Consider the following 18,419-nt stretch of genomic DNA (forward strand, 5'->3'; position numbering starts at 1 on the left):
TTCGCTTCACTTTTACCATACAGCAATCCTTGTCATAGTCCTCCTTTTAGAAGAGTGTTATTAGGGCGTTAGAGCAAGAACCAGCCCCCCATCGGTGCATAACGCGTCGTCCTGGATCTCCATCTATACATGGTACTCCCAGCAACAGCAATCTATGTAAAGTGGCCTGATCTGTCTGGAGAACACTTGGCTGCAGAATTTGTAGAACAAAACGCTCAATTGTAAGCGCACAGAGGTAGCACCAACCGATTTCACGCCACCTTTTGAAACGGTGCATCATAGTTCGTACAAAGCCTTGCCAGTTAGCTGGAAGGGTTCGGCTCGGGAGCTATCATGGCCTGTTCTAGCGATCTCGCTCGTATTATACAGACAGAAAGATCCGGCTAGGTTCACCGTAACGGCACTTTGACATCTTGGACACCGCGTTTCACAACGTCTTCAAAACGCCACCTGGGCGTAGACACGAGTGCCTTGACAGACTTGTCATGCTTTTGCAGACGTCTGCGGCTCTGTTCCATTTCCCATGTCACTCCATGCTCTAGCGGCGGCGCCCCACCTGCAATGCCGCTGGCGAACTTGAGTTGTAGTACGTTCCCAATCTCGTCACAAGCGGAGAGAAAGCGATCCAGATCATCCTTGTTGTGGGCAGCGGACACACAAAATCTTGCCCGCGACGAGATCAGCGGTGTAGCTGGATAGCCCACCACAACAACCGATATCTTTCTTTTGAGCATCTCGTGTGAAAAGGCCGGCATTTTAGCCGGGTTGTATAGTAGAAGAGGGATGATGGGAGAGTCGTCATGCCCATATATAATAAAGCCGAGACGCTTCAGCCCTAATCGCAAATAGCGTGAATTGAAAGCAAGTCTTTGCAATCGTTCCTCGCCTTGACCTGGAACGATCTCTCCACTGATTATCCGAAGAGCGCTGTTGATTTGAGAGAGCACGGCAGGCGAAGGTGATTCTCCATAGATGGTCCCCGCATTGGTGACCCGAAGCTTGTCAATGATGGCCTTGTCTGCTGCAATGTACCCACCATTGGCTCCAAAAGACTTGGTCAAAGTGCCCATCAAGATGTCGACTTCCTTGGTGTCAATCCCAAAGTATTCACATACACCTCTACCCTTAGGTCCCAGGGCACCGATTGAGTGAGCCTCGTCGACGAACAGATTGAACTTGTACCTCTTCTTGAGTCGGACCAAACCTGGCAGATTACACATCGTGCCTTCCATGGAATACAGACCCTCAACCACCACCAAGATCTTTTTCCATGGCCTGTGTGTACGTGGCTGACCTTGCGAGATGACATCGCGCAGCTTCGCTTCCAGATCTCTCATATCGTTGTGTTTAAAGGACTCAATCATGGCGCCCGACAGGCGTGATCCGAAACGAATAGAGGCGTGATTTAGCTCATCAGAGATGATCAAATCTCCCTTGCCCACCAGTGCGGGAAAACCAGCCGCGTTGGTACCAAACCCCATAGAAAAAACCATTGCAGATTCTTTGCCAACGAATTCCGCCACTAAGCTTTCACATTCAACTGCAATATCAGAAGTGCCCACGTCACCCCTAGGACTAGCCATACTCAAGCCATATCTCTTTACATTCTCTTCTACCGAATCTGCGCATGGACCTTCAGATTGTGCAAAGCCAAGATAGTTGTACGAGCTCATATTCAGTGTCTCGGTCGTTGTCCCCGTGAATTGGAAGTGATAATTGCCATCGTCCGTGGTCCGATCGAGTAGATTGATATATCTGCCTGGGACACCCGTAACTGGCCGATTGAAGCAGTCATTGATGCGCATTTTCAGTCGCCGCACGTAGAAGTTGTCAAAATCACTATTGAGTGCAGCGTATCCGTTTCTTGATTTGAGGTGACGGTAATTCTCTTCTCTGAATCGCATACCAAAGAAGTCGCGAACATGCCCGAATATGATGAGGATGAGGTAGGAAATATAGGTGGTGAGGAGGTAATAGTAGGGCGGCTCATCCATGATCGGTTCAGGGAACTCGCCTCCCTGATGCCGACTTGTGTATCGGTGAGACTGGGAGTTGAGAGGTGCAAACTGTGCATGTTGCTTGGCCAAGCGCCTTGCCTCGCCGGGAGAAGGGGGTTGAAAGAGTGTGGTAGGCGGCGCATCCATGTTGATGCAATCCGCCGTCGCCGTGGAAAGGGAAATAGTCGGTAATGACAGTGATGGGTTGCTAATTGGAGGTGTTGTTGAATTGAGGAATAGCTGCTCCTGCGCCCTGCTCGCTGCAAGCAATGCTGCCGCAGCAGATTGTGCTTCTGCTTTTGACTTAGGTGTAGCAGAGAAGAATTGTGCTATTCTGCTAGGTTTCCCAGAGCCTGATTTGAACAGACCGCCGCCCTTCTCTGCTGGAGGTGAGAGAAGGACGGCCAGGGAATTGACGGCGAGTTGTTGGGGAACGGGTTCGAGGGTCGACGAGGCATGGCCAGAAGAGCTTCGAAGGAATGATGCCAATATAGAGAAGTACTGTATGTATCGGGGAGGCCTATTAGAGGACTGCGAAATCACAGAAGAGCCGGTCAATTCGATCCTCCTCGAAGTGGTGACAACAGCTGCAAACGTCCGTAGGTGCGGTCGTGTAGTCTAGGTTGCGTTGTTTAAACACGAGTACACGAGTACCTTGTATATGTCGCAAGAAGTTAGCGGTGCGAAACGTCAAGATGCTTGCCACCGATGCGTTGAAAAAAGACACTGAAAGAATAGAAATATGGGGAACATGACAAACAAACAATTCTCAATGATCTTCTAGGCAGACCCGCGAGTCCCGAGTCCCGGTGAGCTTAATAATGATTGGTGGACCCCTTATAGCCTACCCAGTCCGCCGGGCAAGCCGGAACGACCTCGCACTCGCTATTCAGCTGCTCAATGGTGAAGTGGTGAAGCTGCGGTAAGAGGATGAAAGAAAATGCACAAGACCAAGCAGTTCTTCTTCTTTTGGTGGGAACCAACGATCAAGTAGGTGGGTTTAATATGGACTAGTCACGCATATGTTGGATGCGAAATTAACAATCCAATTTCTTTCAAGGGGGGAGACCCAGCCCCAGCAGTAGCAAAAGCTGACTTACGCGGTAGTAGTCTAAGTGCCGGGGCGCTGCCTCTTCCGGTTTAGCCCCGCCCGATCCGGCAAAGCGGCCCCTCGCCGCTTGGCCCCGCTATAAGGAGCCTGCTGCTCCTCGATCTCTCTCAGGGTCTGGTCCTTCCTGTCTTGTACTCCTTCCTCTCCTCTCGTTACCCCCCCCAGCTGGCCTTTCCTTTCTGGATCGTCACGCCGCTACTTCCGAGCACCGTATTATCATAACGCCAGGCTGCTAACCGGCTCCCTGTCTTTTAACTGACCCTCCCTTTCTATTTTTGTGCTCTTATTTGACACTCCCCCTGCCGGTTACACAGAGCAGTAGCAATGTTCAACGGATATCTCTTCGTGTAGCAATTTTCCTGGACGAGGGACCTTTGGAGACGTGTTTTGGGCCGTTTTCTTATATGCGGTGACAGCGACCAGCTTTCAAATCGAGAAGCTATACTATAATTCCGTCTGGCAGTTCACGTCTACGAAACTAGATTTAGTGAACAGCATTCACTTTTATGAGTCCCATCCGATTGACAAGATATCTTTCCGATTGGCAAGACTTTATAGACGTCGACTTCATGAAACGTATGATAGACTAGTAATACATTCTTATTGACTTGAAGCATATACAATAACGTGTATAGCGTTCTGCACATGAGTCCTCACAGTGGTTTCGGCGGGTCCAAAGCTGTGGGACGTGGTTTGGTTAGTCATAAGTCCCATGATTAGAGATAATTTCAATACTCATTGATTCATGTCGAGTCCTTCTCTTCTCTTAGACAGGGGTCAGGAGGAATTGGCGATTTTTGATAGAAGCACTCGGTTCCAAGGACGGTCTAACGTCAGAATATCGAGCAAAATACAAAGTCAAGAAAATGTCGCTAATATCCTAGGTTAAGTAGGCTCTTCTGTATCTAAATGGACATGGTTGCTCGAATATGTCAGCCATACCGTTGCTCTCGCTCATGTCAAATGCTCCCAGTTGATATGTGTATCTGTAAGTTCTCCATCCTGGATTAGCAAGCGTGCTGTCACCTACAATGTTATGTCTTGAGGGAAGATGTCCAGTAAGTAACAATAAAAGCGGATCTTAGTACTATCCGTGTACAAAGTACTTAGAATTATTCATTGAATCCCACAAGGTATGGATTTCTAGGAATAGGCCTGACATATTATGTATATTACGAGCGAGAAAAATACTTGCATCTTCGCTTGTTAAGCCCACTAAGACTCAATTGAGTAGACGACTCCCTCCCTCGTGTCCCGCCTCATGCCACTCCCATAACTCCCGTTCTTCATAACCCAATACAACATCCTACTATTATAACATACTTCTCTTGTGTTTTATCTAGACCTTCGATGTCCGTGATCGTCTGTTTCCCTTGCCTTCAGATCTCTCACAGCCCTCTCCTCTTCCAGCATGATCAGGACATCTGCATGACCTCTATTTGCTGCCAGACTCTCCGGCGTATCTCCGTCTACATCAATATTGTCCAAGTCGGCGCCATGATCTAGCAGCATACGGCAGATTTCAACGTGACCACCGTATGCGCACATGCTCAAAGCGGACCACTGCATCGTATCAGCAATTATGACCTCAAAGACAGGCAGGCGAACCTACACCCCATTGTTCCCGAGCATTCACATTCGCACCTGAGCTGATCAAACTACCAACTCTAGCGATATCTCCATCGCTGGCAGCCTCAACGATCGCTGTATCTTTCTTGAAGAGCCTGAACAGCACAGAAGACACGCTCGAGGCTTTTGTGACCTTGGTGTCAGTTTTGGTCAAGAGCGTAGAATTTTTCAAGCGAACTCGAGAAGAATGTTGCGACAACTGGTTTCCGAACTCCTCATTGGCAACAGTGATGGGACCAAGACTTCGTGTGTCAGATGTGTCGCCAGGAAAGCTTCCATACCCAGAGTCAACCGAGCCTTCCATTTCGGGTCGTCTTGAGTGATCCATCTCCTCTAGCATGCCATTTGAAATGGCTGTCTTTAGCCAATTGCTGATGTACTCATGATTCTCCTCCACGACCGAAGCAGATATTCCCACGTCCTCCAATTCTCGTCCCAGTAGATGCCATATATCTTCAGAGTCGATGTTCTCTGCAACGTCCGACGATGATATTACAGAGCCTTCACGGAGTCCAGCTCTGACTTCTTGAATGAATTTGTTAAGTCGCATCTCGATTCGTGTAGTTGAAGAACTATATCTATTAGCCCACTCCTATTCCAAAGATGGGGGAAGGCAAATACTTGGCCAAACTGCAAGTGAACGCAGTAAGAAGGGTAGTGTTGGAAATGATCCTCGATCTCACGTCCGCCAATTCTTCCAAACCCCATTTCATACGATCCCAAGTTCTTTGTTGCTGCGTCCCCAAACTCTCATAGCTATTCAATAATTTCTCAAGCTCCACGAGAACATCCCTACATCCGTCAATCAGGATCTTAAGTCGAGCGCACCGCAACTGACTACGCCCGTGGGTCTCTTGGACGTATTCTTCGGTTTCCTTTATGACAACGTGGAGCGATGCGACCTCGCTAGAGACGCGCTTGAATTCGATGGAGGATTCTTTGCAGTTCTTGTAGAGCTTCCAGGCCAACGCTCCGAGGACAAAAAGGTCTCCAGCACTACAGCCGAAGCTCATCGTTGCTGTGTGATGTGGTTCGGTCACTCAAGAACATGTCTTGAAGTGGAAGTGGAGCAGTAGATAATGGCCATGCCATGGTGACAAGGTCACTACCCTCGCGGCTAACAGGATAGGATTGTGGTGCTGCAACCTCTGATAACACTTCCCTAATGTTCTTGCTGGGGCCTTATTGGCCTCGCTATTTAAAGGGGTGCACAACGAGCCAAGGCTTGGTTACTCAAGCGCTTGGCTTATTGAGTGATATCCGATTGGCCACAGTCCCTTCATAGACTCCCGGACCGAGCCCGGGAGGGTTCGTGGCAAAGGCTTTCCGTCCCAGAAAAAGGAGACAAAACGACTGAACTATCAAAGCGCTTTTAGGAATTGAACCTAATTCATTTTTATCCCCTCACTGTCCCCACGTTGTATCGCTGTGGTTCGCAGTAATAAAGGGCCAAGTAGGTTGCAGGATTATAATGCGGTGTCACTTGATTGCATGTACGTCTCAGCTGGTTCAATCTCTTCAACGTACGTGGTAACATGTGCATCGCGATCTGTTCGGCTTCATCTGATTCTTTAGGAGAGCAGGATTATCAGTCTGATGCTAGTAACCGCTAGTTTATGTTACCATCCGCTGTGGTATAATTCGTTGATGAGAAGCTGGACTAGCACTATTTCAGCCGCCCCTTATTCTGACATAACCGAATCGTTTGGTCTGTTTCCCAACGTTGCCTAGCGCCCGGTAACTTACCGCGTTTCACGCTTCGCCAGACTCTACGATGTGGAGCGCTATGACTCTGAATCTCATTGGTGTGTTGTAGCTAACTAGAATCTACATAGTAAGATGCAAAAGTTCGGATGAATAGCTCTCTAGGCGCCAAGGCCCTACAACGACCAAAAAAGGATGAATACTCGAATGCATGTAAAGGTAACTCTCAATCAACCCTCTAGGCCTTTATAACTTTGTGCAACGGTTGCATCATTGCACCCTATCAGGTCACGTTGTATGTGAAGAAGAGCCATCATGGGAAGCCGGAAGATTTCTTTCAATCTTGCTGATGCCACGCCTCATATCTGCATTGTTGGTGCTGGGATATCTGGGTTACGATCTGCGGATATATTACTCCAACAGGGCTTTCAGGTGACAATGCTCGAGGGACGAGATAGGATTGGAGGAAGAGTGAGGCTATACTTCCACAGGACAGATGCTCTTGCAGAAAAGGCTGACTGCTTCTCTCAGATATGCCAGAGTGATAAATTGGGATACACTGTTGATATGTATGAAAAATTTATTGGATTGCGAGTCAATTGAGAACTAACGTGTGTCAAGTGGACCGAATTGGATCGCAAGCACCTCCCTTTCCGTTGCCCTTTCTCTCTCCTTTGTCCCTGTCTAACACTTGCTCTCGTAGCACGCCACAGGTAACAGACACCCAATCCGCGATCTAGCGATAGCAACAAACACACCTCTGCATCACTGGAACAGTAAGCAAAACATCTATACATCTTCTGGAGAACTTCTCTTAGATGAGAAGGCTTCTGAACTGTCAACATTGCTCTGGGATATCATAGAAGAAGCATTTGAATACAGTAAGAAAAATGAAAAGTCAATACCGGAATGCGCAAGTCTGTATGACTACGTTGCAGTCAGGGTGAAGGAGAAGCTTCCAGGCCAGGTTGGGGATCAGAAGCTGATATTGAGCATGAGTGAGATGTGGGGTGCCTATGTGGGGCATCCTATCACAAGGCAGAGCCTGAGATTTGCTTGGATGGAAGAGTGTTGTGGTGGAGGTAAGTCAAACAGATAATGGGAATTGGTGGGAACTGATTCCTCCAGAGGAGCTTTTCATTGAAACGACATACAAGGCCATCTTGGACAGAATTGCCGAGTTGCCTCTTGAGAAAGCAGACATTCGACTTGAAGAGAGGGTGGTCAAAGTCCAAACACCAAGAGATCGAGATGCCGGTAAAATATCCGTAACAACAGAGAAGGGAGAGCACCTCTTATTCGATGAGGTCTTGATGACAACACCACTTGGGTGGCTGAAGCAGCACAAAGATGTAGCCTTCGCACCGCCTTTGCCACCGAGGATATGCTCTGCAATCGACGCCATCTCCGTCGGCCACCTCGAAAAAGTCGGGAAAACTTCCACTCATTCTCCTCACAAACTAACATCTTCAGGTGTACATCACTTTTCCTCTTGCATTTTGGACTGACGATCAAGCCGATGATTTCGCGGGATACACCAACTGGCTCTCACCCGAATACGCACCAGAAACGAACCCCCGCTGCTGGCCGCAAGAAATCTGGAACCTGGCATCATTCTCGCCCGAAAATCGACGCCCAACAATCCTCTTCTACCTATACGGTGAGTGCTCAAACTACATCATCAACTTGGTACATGGGAAATGTTCGGAAGAGCACTATTCTCTGCTTGATGCCTTTTTCCGTCCCTACTATTCCCTGCTGCCCAACTTCTCGTCCTATGATGAAAACTGTAAACCCAAGGCGATATTGAGCACTGAGTGGCAGAAGGATGAGATGAGTGGATATGGCAGCTATTGTAATTTCCAGGTGGGGATGAAGGAAGCGGATGAGGACGTGAAGGCTATTAGGAAAGGGTGCCCTGAGAGGAGATTGTGGTTTGCTGGGGAGCACACTGCGCCTTTCGAGGAATTGGGGACGGCTGTGGGGGCGTATATGAGTGGAGAGGCTTTGGCCCAGAGGATGTTAGAAATGTATCTGACAAGATGAATCGGGTTATCGGGATAAGCATTCAGTCTGCAAAATATTGTTGATCAAGATTGTACATTCTCCCCAGCTATTGTGCGGTTTGCGCCACAGTGTGCATGTGTTATGATGGAGTTGGTATCAGGTCACGTTATATGAGAGTGAACCTTGATAGATATGGAGAACCTGATGACAAAAATGGCTTCACTCCCATAGATGTATTAATATATACAGTGAAACAGAGCTGGATTGTAATAGTACACGCAGGACTTGAGGCCTGGAATGGGATTGAATCCCATATGTTGGGGAGTCCATAAGCTGCAGAGCGGGCTGACAGTTTCAATTTTGGGGACAGGGCTCGGTCGCTTGCTACGGGGGTCCATGAAGTATTAGCCTCAAACTAACTAGCTGTAAGCGTTTACTTTGGACGCACGACTCCATAAAGTTAGTGAAATTAGACTAGGTGACAAGAAAGGCAGTAGCACGTCACATAACCCATGGTGCAACAGACGCCTAAAACAGCGTTAAAAGCTGCCTAAAACTGCCTAAAACAGCGTCCTTTGTCCCGGAAGCTAGAGTTGAGAGGTAGTTAAGAGCACAACTGCATGTTCGGCATCGGAGCAAAGATCAGCCGCAAGTCGGCCAGACAATATCCCAAGAGAATTCATAGGCCTAGGGACTCTGGGATCCAAAAAAGCTGAAGTTGCCCATCTCCACATCGTCATTAGTATTACTCCGTATTGTCGCAGCATGTCGGGCGACTTGTGGATTCATGCGGCTACATCGGAGTCCGCAAGATGAGTCAGCAGCTCTTTAAATAGGACATCGAGGATAGCATTCTGGTAACGAAGCTGTGCGACAATTCATGACCCTGGATTCGCAACTATCAGATCTGGGTATGGAGACCCCGTGCTTCCTTGAGAGCAGGGAGTTGTGGCGGCACTCACATCCCGAGCAGACCCAGATATATGCGTTCCAACAACACATCGAGAAGAAATATGGCCTCTCCTTTTGTAGATACAAGGATTTCCACCAATGGAGTGTGTCAAACCCAGCGTCGTTCTGGGAGGAGGTGTTGCACTGGACTGGTGTTAAACTGAATGAGCCATACTCGTCCATTTTCGAACCTTCAGCGCCGATGTTTCCTCGACCTCAGTTCTTCCCTGGCTGTACGATGAACTTTGCGGAAAACTTGTTGTATCCTTCTACGAACCCTGATCCGGAGTCTATGGCGGTAATTGGTGCCACCGAGACGACTAGAGAGTATGTTTCATGGGCCTCACTTCGAGAACGAGTACGTCAGTGTGCCAATGCGATGCGTGCCCATGGGCTCTGCAAAGGAGACCGTGTGGCATGTTATCTTGCAAATCACGCGAATGCGCTGATAGTCATGCTTGCTGCGACGTCGATAGGTGCCATCTGGACAGGAATCTCCTCGGACTCGGGTGTCAGTGCGGTTCTTGATAGGTTGGTTCAGATCGAGCCCATCCTCCTCTTCGCCGACAACGCTGTACAGTATAACGCGAAGACGCATGAGACCCAAGGGAAGATTTCTCAGATTGTCCCATCTTTACCTAGTCTCAGAGCTGTCATCATCTTCAACACCGTCCCCTCTTGTCCCTTCGATCTCGGCTCCACTGTGAAGGGTCCATCCCCTGTCACCATACCATATGGTACTTTTCTTTCAAGCCCTTTGTCAAACGCGCCCATGGAATTCGTACCCCTACCACCAGACCACCCTATTTACATATTGTACTCATCGGGTACGACGGGGTCTCCAAAACCAATCGTCCATTCGTCCCTTGGTGTCCTGCTTCAGCATAAGAAGGAGCATGCCCTACACTGCAACATAGGCGTGGGAGACAGGTCATTCTATTACACAACGATTACCTGGATGATGGCTCATTGGCTGTATTCGGCCCTGAGCCTCGGATCAACTGTGATATTGTATGACGGTTCCCCTTTCCAGCCACATGGCCAGATGAGTTTGCCACTATTGATCGATGAGCTAAAGATCAATCATTTTGGAACTTCCGCAAAATATCTTTCCGTCCTTGAACAGTCGAATCTCTTACCAAAGCAATCCATTCCACCTGCGCATCTTCCATCTCTCCGCTCCATCTTCTCCACAGGATCTCCCTTGGCCCCATCTACCTTCGAATATACATACCGAGCCTTTGGGCCAGACGTCCTTCTGGGCTCAATTACAGGCGGCACCGATATCCTCTCCCTCTTTGGCGCGCCAAATCCTCTTTTGCCCGTGCACGCGGGCGAGATTCAATGTATCGGCCTCGGCATGTCCGTCCGCTGCTACGACTCTACCACAGGCCGCGACATCACAGAGACTGGTGAACCAGGTGAGTTGATCTGTGACGTACCGTTTCCATGCCAGCCCTGTATGTTCTGGCCTCCTGGTCCAGAAGGAGAGAAGAAATACAGAAGCAGCTACTTTGACGCATTTGAGAAGGATGGTGGCCGGAAAGGGGAGCGGGTCTGGTGTCACGGTGATTTCGTCCGCTTCAACCCCACTACGGGCGGAATGTGGATGCTGGGCCGCAGTGATGGAGTGCTCAAGCCTGGTGGCGTCCGGTTCGGGTCATCCGAAATTTACAACATTATCTTGAAGTACTTCAGCGAAGAGGTCGAGGACTCGCTGTGTATTGGCAGAAGACGAGAGAAAGACAAAGATGAAACCGTGGTCCTATTTCTACAGATGGCAGAAGGAAAGCCATTCAATGATCAACTGGTTCAAAAGGTGAAAGATTATATTAGAAAGGACTTGAGTGGACGACATGTACCTGGCTTCATTGAGGAGACGCCAGCTATCCCAGTTACGGTAAACGGAAAGAAGGTTGAAGGAGCAGTGAAGCAGATTCTTTCTGGCATGAACATCAAGAACAGTGCAAGTGTGGCCAACAAGGAATGTCTGGAATTTTACAAAGAGTGGGCGGCGAAGCATGATTGAGAAGAGCATCTTGCGGTAAGGAAGTATAACTCTGGCTATGGTCATTTTATGTGTAGTCTAACTTAGTTTCCGGTGCGCTGCCTCTTCCGGTTTAGCCCTTCGGCCTTCCGGCCCCTTCCGGTCGGGGCTGGCGCCTCCTCGCCGCTTGGCGCGGGTATACGGGTAGTAATACAGAGCTCGCTGCTCCTCGTCTTCTCCATCGTCCCTTCTTCTCTGCCTTCTACTCCTTCTTTCGCCTCCCTCCCAGCTGGCCTCATCTTCTAGCTTGCTGCGCCGCCGCCTCTGAGCCCGGCAGCGCCAGGCGCTGACTGGTTTCCCGCCACCAACCGATCCTTCCCTTCTCACCTTCGTGCTCTCGTTTGACGCCTCCTCGCCCGGTAGATGCAACTATTGGCTTGAGCGTGGACGGCAATACAATACATACTCCGTTCTACTAGACTTGTTGGCTAGTTGTTCATACAGTGGCGCCCCAACTAACACCCTGTCCATAACATCTTATCGCTTCTTGGCTAACGCCTCCTTTGTTTGAGGTACTAACATCACCGTAACAGCATCCTGTATTGATTGACCTCTTCTTCTTCTTCTTAACAACTGTAACGTATTGACCCTCGGGACTAATGTAAGCTAGCTTCTCTCGATAGGGTTCGTTTTAGCGTAGTTTAACAATCTTTCGTGCATCACTCCGTACATAATAGCTATGTAGAAATGAAACAGAAGAAGGAGAAATCGGATAAATATCAACAGTAATTGTCAGAATCCCTGCGTATATGATACGTATCTGTTACGTATTAGCATGATGGTACAAGGGTCCCCGCATGCAAAACGCACGAAACGCTCTTGTAACTGTTACGCCCTGTTATTTATGGCAGTGAGCATTGCTATACGAATTGAACGCCAAATGCTGTTTCTGAGCTGTTACAGTAATGCGCTTCTATAGCTATTAGTATGAGCAAATGCTCCTCTTGATAGGAGTAACTCAATCAAGTGAATTGGCACTTCCGTACGCTGTTTGCTACGACTTCTAACAGTAATGGCCGCGGACCAATGAGAAACGAAAGCAAGCAACACTGCTGTCTAAGTTAGAACAGACAAGTGTGCCGAGAATACACGCTGCCACCGACTTACAGATACCGATAGTTATGCTTATAAATCAGCTACGCCCGGAGGCTCGTTACCTCGACCCGCTTATAGACCAGCGACGCATGGAGTCTAGTTATATTGACCCGACCTGAATGCCATCGAGCAGCCCCGCGACACCTATCCTGACTCTTAACGCAGTACAGTCGCCGCCGACATCCGTTCATCTCCCTCCCATGCCCATCATGGCACCCTTCGAAGCCGCCTACGAATCTGCAATAGACGCCGGCATACTCCCCGGTGTCGTCCTTCTCGCGGCTGATGTAACTGGTATGTTTGTCTAGCACGGATCCGTTTCCCAGGTCACAGCAGTCCGAATAAGCCCGCCTTGTACGTATGGATACAGAAAGTTTCACCTACACCAACGCCATGGGCGTGCAGTCCCTTGGTGTCGAAAATGCCAGCAAGCCCCTCGAGCCGGAAACCATTATGGCAATAGCCTCCTGCACTAAGCTGTTCACTGCTATTGCGGTCCTCCAATGCGTTGAGGACGGCCTCTTCACCCTCGACGAAGACGTCACCCGTTTGCTCCCTGAATTAGCCGCCATCCCCATCATCTCCAACCCCATCGATCCCACAACCAACCAATTTACCCTCAGACCAAGAGAGAACCCGATGACCGTCCGGTACCCGACCCCACAATGCACCCGCACTCTCAGTTGCTAATCTATATCCTGTGTATCATCACAGCCACCTTCTAACCCACTCCTCCGGCCTCGCTTACGAGCTATTCTCCCCGCTTCTCGTCGCATGGCGCACCTCCCGCAATGAAATCCCCAGTTCCGGCCCCACGGTCGAAACCCGCGCCAACCACCCTTTACTCTTCGAGCCCGGCACCGCTTGGATGTACGGCCTCGGCGCCGACTGGGCCGGCAAGCTCATCGAACGGACAACAGGCCTTTCCCTTGAAGACTACATGTCTTCACGCCTGTGGAGTTCTCTGGGCCTAACCGACGTGACGTTCTGGCCGCGCACGAAACCCGACATGGCCGGGCGGATTGCCGAGATGAGCACGTGGAACCAAGACGGGAAATGCGTGTCGCTGGGTGAGGACTTCGACCTCAACAACGGCCCGACGGACTGCCTAGGTGGCAGTGGGTCGTTTGGGTCGGCGCGGGATTTTTTCAAATTCATGCAAGCGGTTCTGCGACGGGATGAGAGGTTATTGAAGAAGTCCAAGTCGTGGGAGGAGTTGTTCCGGCCTCAGCTCACGCCGGAGAGTAAGGAGGCTCTGCAGAGATTGCTGGAGAGTAGTAAATGGTTTGATATCGAGCTGGGGGCCAATATTCCGCTCGATGGTGCCAAGAGTTGGAGCCTGGGCGGTTTGGTGTCATTGGATGGGTATGACGGGTGGTTCAGCAAGGGTACAATGCTTTGGTCAGGTCTGCCTAATCTCAGATGGGTGAGTTCGTGGATGGACCACGATATACGGGAATATGCCTTTGAACTGACGTGAGTACAGTTCATAGATCCGAAGGAGGGGCTGTGTGGGTTGGTGGCAACACAGCTGATTGCGCATGAGGCAAAAGCTATTAAAGAGCTGTCGGTTCAGTTTCAGAAGGGAGTTTATGAATTGTTTGCGCTTTCGAAGGTATAGGCCGAAATGGGAACGACATTATACGGATGCCATACCATGGGAAGAGTGGACAAGTAAATCGTTAGGTAGGGAGCTAGGAGCATGATATAAAAAAACAAAAGTGATTTCCAGTGTCCCAGGTGACATTTGACTTACTGCACATAGAAACAGCCATGCCTATTCCCATAACTTGTGAATCACATCAAGTCTCGGAGCGAATGGCCCTCAAGCAATCTTGGCCAGGTGGGTGGTCATCCTATTGAAATGAACTTCAACACTTTTGACGGCAGCAGGGCCTGCATTAGCCCCTACCCTGAGCAATTGAGGCCGACTGTTAAGGGCTTAAGGCCATATCAAATTATTAAAAACCCCAAAAGTTTTTCGGATGCCCTAACATAGGTGAACCCCTTATGTAAAGAGACCTCTTGTGCAAAGGATTTGGCTAGGCATTTTTGTACTCCGTATTCCCACCGCAGATACTCTGTACCTGTTTTGCATCCGTTAGAATGATGTTGTTGAACCGACACGTCACGATGTAACAATATTACGCACAAAGATACAGCGATTGGTGCCCTTTTTGATCGTGTCCCTGAACGCTTGAATGAACTTCAAGGACAGAACGAAATTCTTGTCAAGGGAATGGAGATGGACAGAGAGAGACGCACAAGTCACATGACCACAGGGTGCACAGGGTGTCAAAAGCGGCGGCAAAGACAGCCGAAAACAGCGTCCTATGTCCCGGAACCTAGAGCTGTGCAGTTAGTCTAGGTGCCAGTGCGCTGCCCCTTCGGGGTTAGACTCGCCCAATCGGGCAAACCCCCCCCCTTGGCCGCTTGGTCCGGGTATAAAACCCCGCCTGCTCCTTGATGTCCTCCATGGTTCTTTGGTTTACTATTTCCCCCTCTTCCTCCTCTCTCTCTTCCTTCTCAGATGGTCTCCCCTGCCTGTCTACCGCGCCACCGCCTCAGACTGCTCGATCAGCCTTCAATTTCACGAATATAAGGGGGCTCAATTTCAACCACGACATGGTCTCGCTTCACAGCTTCCCGGAATATCGATCGGTCATGTGGCACTTGCAAACCAGTAGAAAATCGAGTAATTAGCACAGGAGCAGAGACCCTCGAAAAGAGCACAGACCCTCGGAAAGAGCAGATCCTCTAAAGAACAACCGAGTCAAGAAGTCGGAGCCATTTGGGAAGAAGTCGTTGCATCTAAGGCAGATTCAATCGACCCGGGTGAAGCGCCAAATCATAGCCGGCTAGTACACCAGGCTCGCTTTATATGTAATTACATAATGCCGATAGTTACCCGTTCGAGGCGCCAAGAGCACCAACTAAAACACCGATATAGGTGCCGCTGTCGGCTCGTAACCTTCCCCGGCATCCCCTTTCCTCTTTCCCTCCCTCTCTCTCTTCCTCTCTCTATATATTTCTATCAACAATGTGCTTCTCTAATATCCACACTGTCACTACATCAGCGACACTGCGGGCTTCTAAGATTTTACTGATGTATTATTCCCATCTTAACTCTCAAAAAACTTGATTTTGGTAAGGTCTCAAGTTGAGGTACTCAGCAATGCTGCCAGGTGTGCCAGTTTTTAGACCTTTAACTGTCATGAATAAAGTTAACGAATCGCGCAATTTCCACAACGATGATGCCCACACATTACGCACCCGACATCCAGTACGATGGTCAATCCACCGTCGCCACAAGCGCAGCAATACCAAAGTGAACCGTTCTTAGAGACACAGTGACATTTTGCGCCTTTTAAGACAGGAACCTGTGTCGCTTGATAAGGACTGACGTTTCATACGTTCCATAGCTTTGATCCTGGTCAATATGTCCTTGAAAAGCGAAATCAGGTTTTCCTCCGACTTCCTCGAGGGTTCAAAGACTGACAGCCAGAGTTCACACGACTCAATATCAGAATACTCAACGGTCTTCCCAGCCTCCAAGTTGTCAAGGAGGAGCTCTAGCCGCCATTTCAGTCTTGCGAATTGACTGTCGGTGTTCCAGCCCTGGCGGTGTGAGCTAGTGACGACCTGTTCTTCAATTCCCGAAATTAGAGTCCTGGCTTCAGGTGTTCGAGCCAGGTCTTGCACACTTCCCTGCGCTTGCTCATGCGACAAATCCAGCATCGCATCTGTCATCTTTTTCAAGTCTATGGAATCCGATTGCTTGTTATCAGCCGCCGACGCCCGAGGCGATGCAGCTCGAGGAGTCATGCTGGCATTGGTAGCAGTCTCCCAGGTCATCTGAGACGGAGTCGCTGGCTCTGTTAGAGTGCAACCTAGCAGCTGCAGGAGGTATACTTACATGCTGTTGGGCTAGACGCTGGATCGAAACCAGGATAACGAATAGGGCACCGACTGATGTCCAATGGCGAGAGCGCCCTTTGCTTGTATTGAAAGCCATGCCGCTTGGGATTCTCGTGGAGCTTTCTGGCGGCGCTGCGCTTGACACGGCCGGGGGTGTTCTTGGTAACTTTCCATTTCTTTAAAGCGAACGTGTATTGCCGGGTACTCAAAAATGTCAGTAAAACGTCCTTCTGTGACAGAAATGTATTCTGACCTCGCCTCAAACCCGTGCGTTGCTCGGTAAGATAAAGCTCCAATATGAGAGGACGCATTTCATCCCAGACTTGAGGAGCGATCCTTTTCTTCCGGGAAGATTGTTCGGGATCGTACTCACGACATTCAGTCATGATGTCCAGAAAGTCTGTCGACTTGCACTCTAAGCCTTTCGGTTTAAGAATAAGGTAAAGATCAATTGGAGCAAAAGACGATGACAGAACAGCATAGTATAAGCCAATGAAAATATTCTTGGCTGCATGGGCGATGCACGATCTCAACCAATCGTCAAAATGACAATTCCCATATCGGGACTAGTTTCTTACCGGCTGCTTACCCCGGCCTGGCTCTGCGTAGCCCAGTGGCCGTTATCTTGTTCGGCTAGCCTTTGCGTGATGTTGAAAAGCAAGGACGGTGCGTTGGACAAGTGGAAAAGGCAATTGCAATTTTGAACTCGGGAGCCTGCTGGCCTCAAAAGGCGATCGAAATGCTGAGCGCACTATAAATATCGTTCCATTTGATGATGATTCTTCTCCACACCACCTATGTTGATAGTTCCTCCGGACCGGCTGCTACAATCAAGTTGCCTCCGACCTCATCAGTATGGCAAAAGCTTATAACAATGGGCAAGGCAAATGACGCTCCTCCCAGTGCAGCATAGTCAGCAAAGAATGGGAGTAGCGAAGACGGAAATCAGGTTACGTCCTTGCTGGCAATTGGTTCCTGGAACATATTCGATGTGACAAGATCTATCAACAAGAATTTGGAGAGTCTAGAGCGGAAAATATACATCGTCCAGAGCTAACAGATAGAAGAGGCGCTTCAGGAGGCCAGGAGTCATCGTGATGCCACTTAGACACAGAATAAACAGTTTCAAGCCGGTCCAAGGTATGCATGGTACCCCTGTTGCAGTTGTTGACGATGGTTTTGCAAGTCGCGTTTGTCCTTATGTTTTGTGTTAATATTCCCAAGTGTTGCTTCAGGACACTAAAACAAGCGATTGGAGCTTCATGGAGCCTTTGCAGGTGAGACGACGGTGTAGGTTTTGCGCCCTTACTCAGCAAAATTTGTGCCACCGTTAGGGCGCTATGACTTTGCTCAATCAATTGATCCTGATTAGCTCAATCTGAACCCGATCTAGCGAAGAGAAAGCAGTTGTGAACAGTGGCCGCATGGTCCTTGAAGTGCATAATACCTTGAAGAACCTTCTCAAAATGCGGGCGAGGACAAGGCATAGGCTCGTTTAGAGACAAAAATCGAAGATCTTAAACACTCGACATGCTCTCATGGTTTTTGGGGCCGGCTGAAGCAAAAAGGTTCGATCTATCCACCAAACCGCGGTAAAATGACGGTATTTTCTAATTGGTCCAATCTGGCACTAGCGGCCTTGGTGCCCGTAACCTTAAACCTAAATTTCCGTGGTAGCCGTGGCCCAATGGGTGGAGCCCTTAGAGGGCCCCACTTGCAGGGGGGTACCCCCCCTACAAGCCCGCGCGCAGCGCGTGGCTCTCACCATAACGCCCATATCAGCGTAACGCCCATCTTGATTTTCTTCCAAATAGGGTGTATTCTTCTGCGTATAGCTCCACCACAGTATGGCCGATTCGAATGAGGATATAGATGAGCGCGTAGAAAAGGCTGTACAAGAGATTCTTGCAGAACGCGAGGCAGGGGAGTTCCCTGTTGTTGCACAAATTAGATCGGAAGA

At 49.3% G+C, this 18,419-nt stretch overlaps 5 protein-coding genes across 5 annotated transcripts; 3 read left to right on the forward strand and 2 right to left on the reverse strand.

Annotated features, from left to right (window-relative positions):
- Positions 1-389: 389 nt before the first annotated feature.
- On the reverse strand, positions 390-5,750 carry EPUS_00521 (uncharacterized protein; the record flags this gene model as incomplete). Its single annotated transcript, XM_007804550.1, has 4 exons — positions 390-2,615; positions 4,501-4,671; positions 4,721-5,315; positions 5,359-5,750. The coding sequence occupies 4 exons, from the start codon at positions 5,748-5,750 to the stop codon at positions 390-392; spliced, it is 3,384 nt and encodes a 1,127-aa protein (XP_007802741.1).
- Positions 5,751-6,756: 1,006 nt separating this feature from the next.
- EPUS_00522 (uncharacterized protein) lies at positions 6,757-8,487 on the forward strand (the record flags this gene model as incomplete). Its single annotated transcript, XM_007804551.1, has 4 exons — positions 6,757-6,912; positions 7,145-7,523; positions 7,570-7,868; positions 7,915-8,487. 4 exons carry the CDS (start codon positions 6,757-6,759, stop codon positions 8,485-8,487), a joined length of 1,407 nt encoding a protein of 468 aa, XP_007802742.1.
- An 841-nt stretch (positions 8,488-9,328) lies between these two features.
- On the forward strand, positions 9,329-11,428 carry EPUS_00523 (uncharacterized protein; the record flags this gene model as incomplete). The annotated part of the gene is made up of 1 exon (XM_007804552.1): positions 9,329-11,428. The coding sequence occupies one exon, from the start codon at positions 9,329-9,331 to the stop codon at positions 11,426-11,428; it is 2,100 nt and encodes a 699-aa protein (XP_007802743.1).
- A 1,322-nt stretch (positions 11,429-12,750) lies between these two features.
- Positions 12,751-14,162, forward strand: EPUS_00524 (uncharacterized protein; the record flags this gene model as incomplete). The annotated part of the gene is made up of 4 exons (XM_007804553.1): positions 12,751-12,835; positions 12,912-13,191; positions 13,256-13,967; positions 14,028-14,162. The coding sequence occupies 4 exons, from the start codon at positions 12,751-12,753 to the stop codon at positions 14,160-14,162; spliced, it is 1,212 nt and encodes a 403-aa protein (XP_007802744.1).
- Positions 14,163-15,880: 1,718 nt separating this feature from the next.
- On the reverse strand, positions 15,881-16,845 carry EPUS_00525 (uncharacterized protein; the record flags this gene model as incomplete). Its single annotated transcript, XM_007804554.1, has 2 exons — positions 15,881-16,410; positions 16,458-16,845. The coding sequence occupies 2 exons, from the start codon at positions 16,843-16,845 to the stop codon at positions 15,881-15,883; spliced, it is 918 nt and encodes a 305-aa protein (XP_007802745.1).
- Positions 16,846-18,419: the final 1,574 nt, after the last annotated feature.

Source organism: Endocarpon pusillum (genome assembly GCF_000464535.1).
Source record: "Endocarpon pusillum Z07020 unplaced genomic scaffold scaffold344, whole genome shotgun sequence".
Taxonomy (NCBI): Eukaryota; Fungi; Ascomycota; class Eurotiomycetes; order Verrucariales; family Verrucariaceae; genus Endocarpon; species Endocarpon pusillum.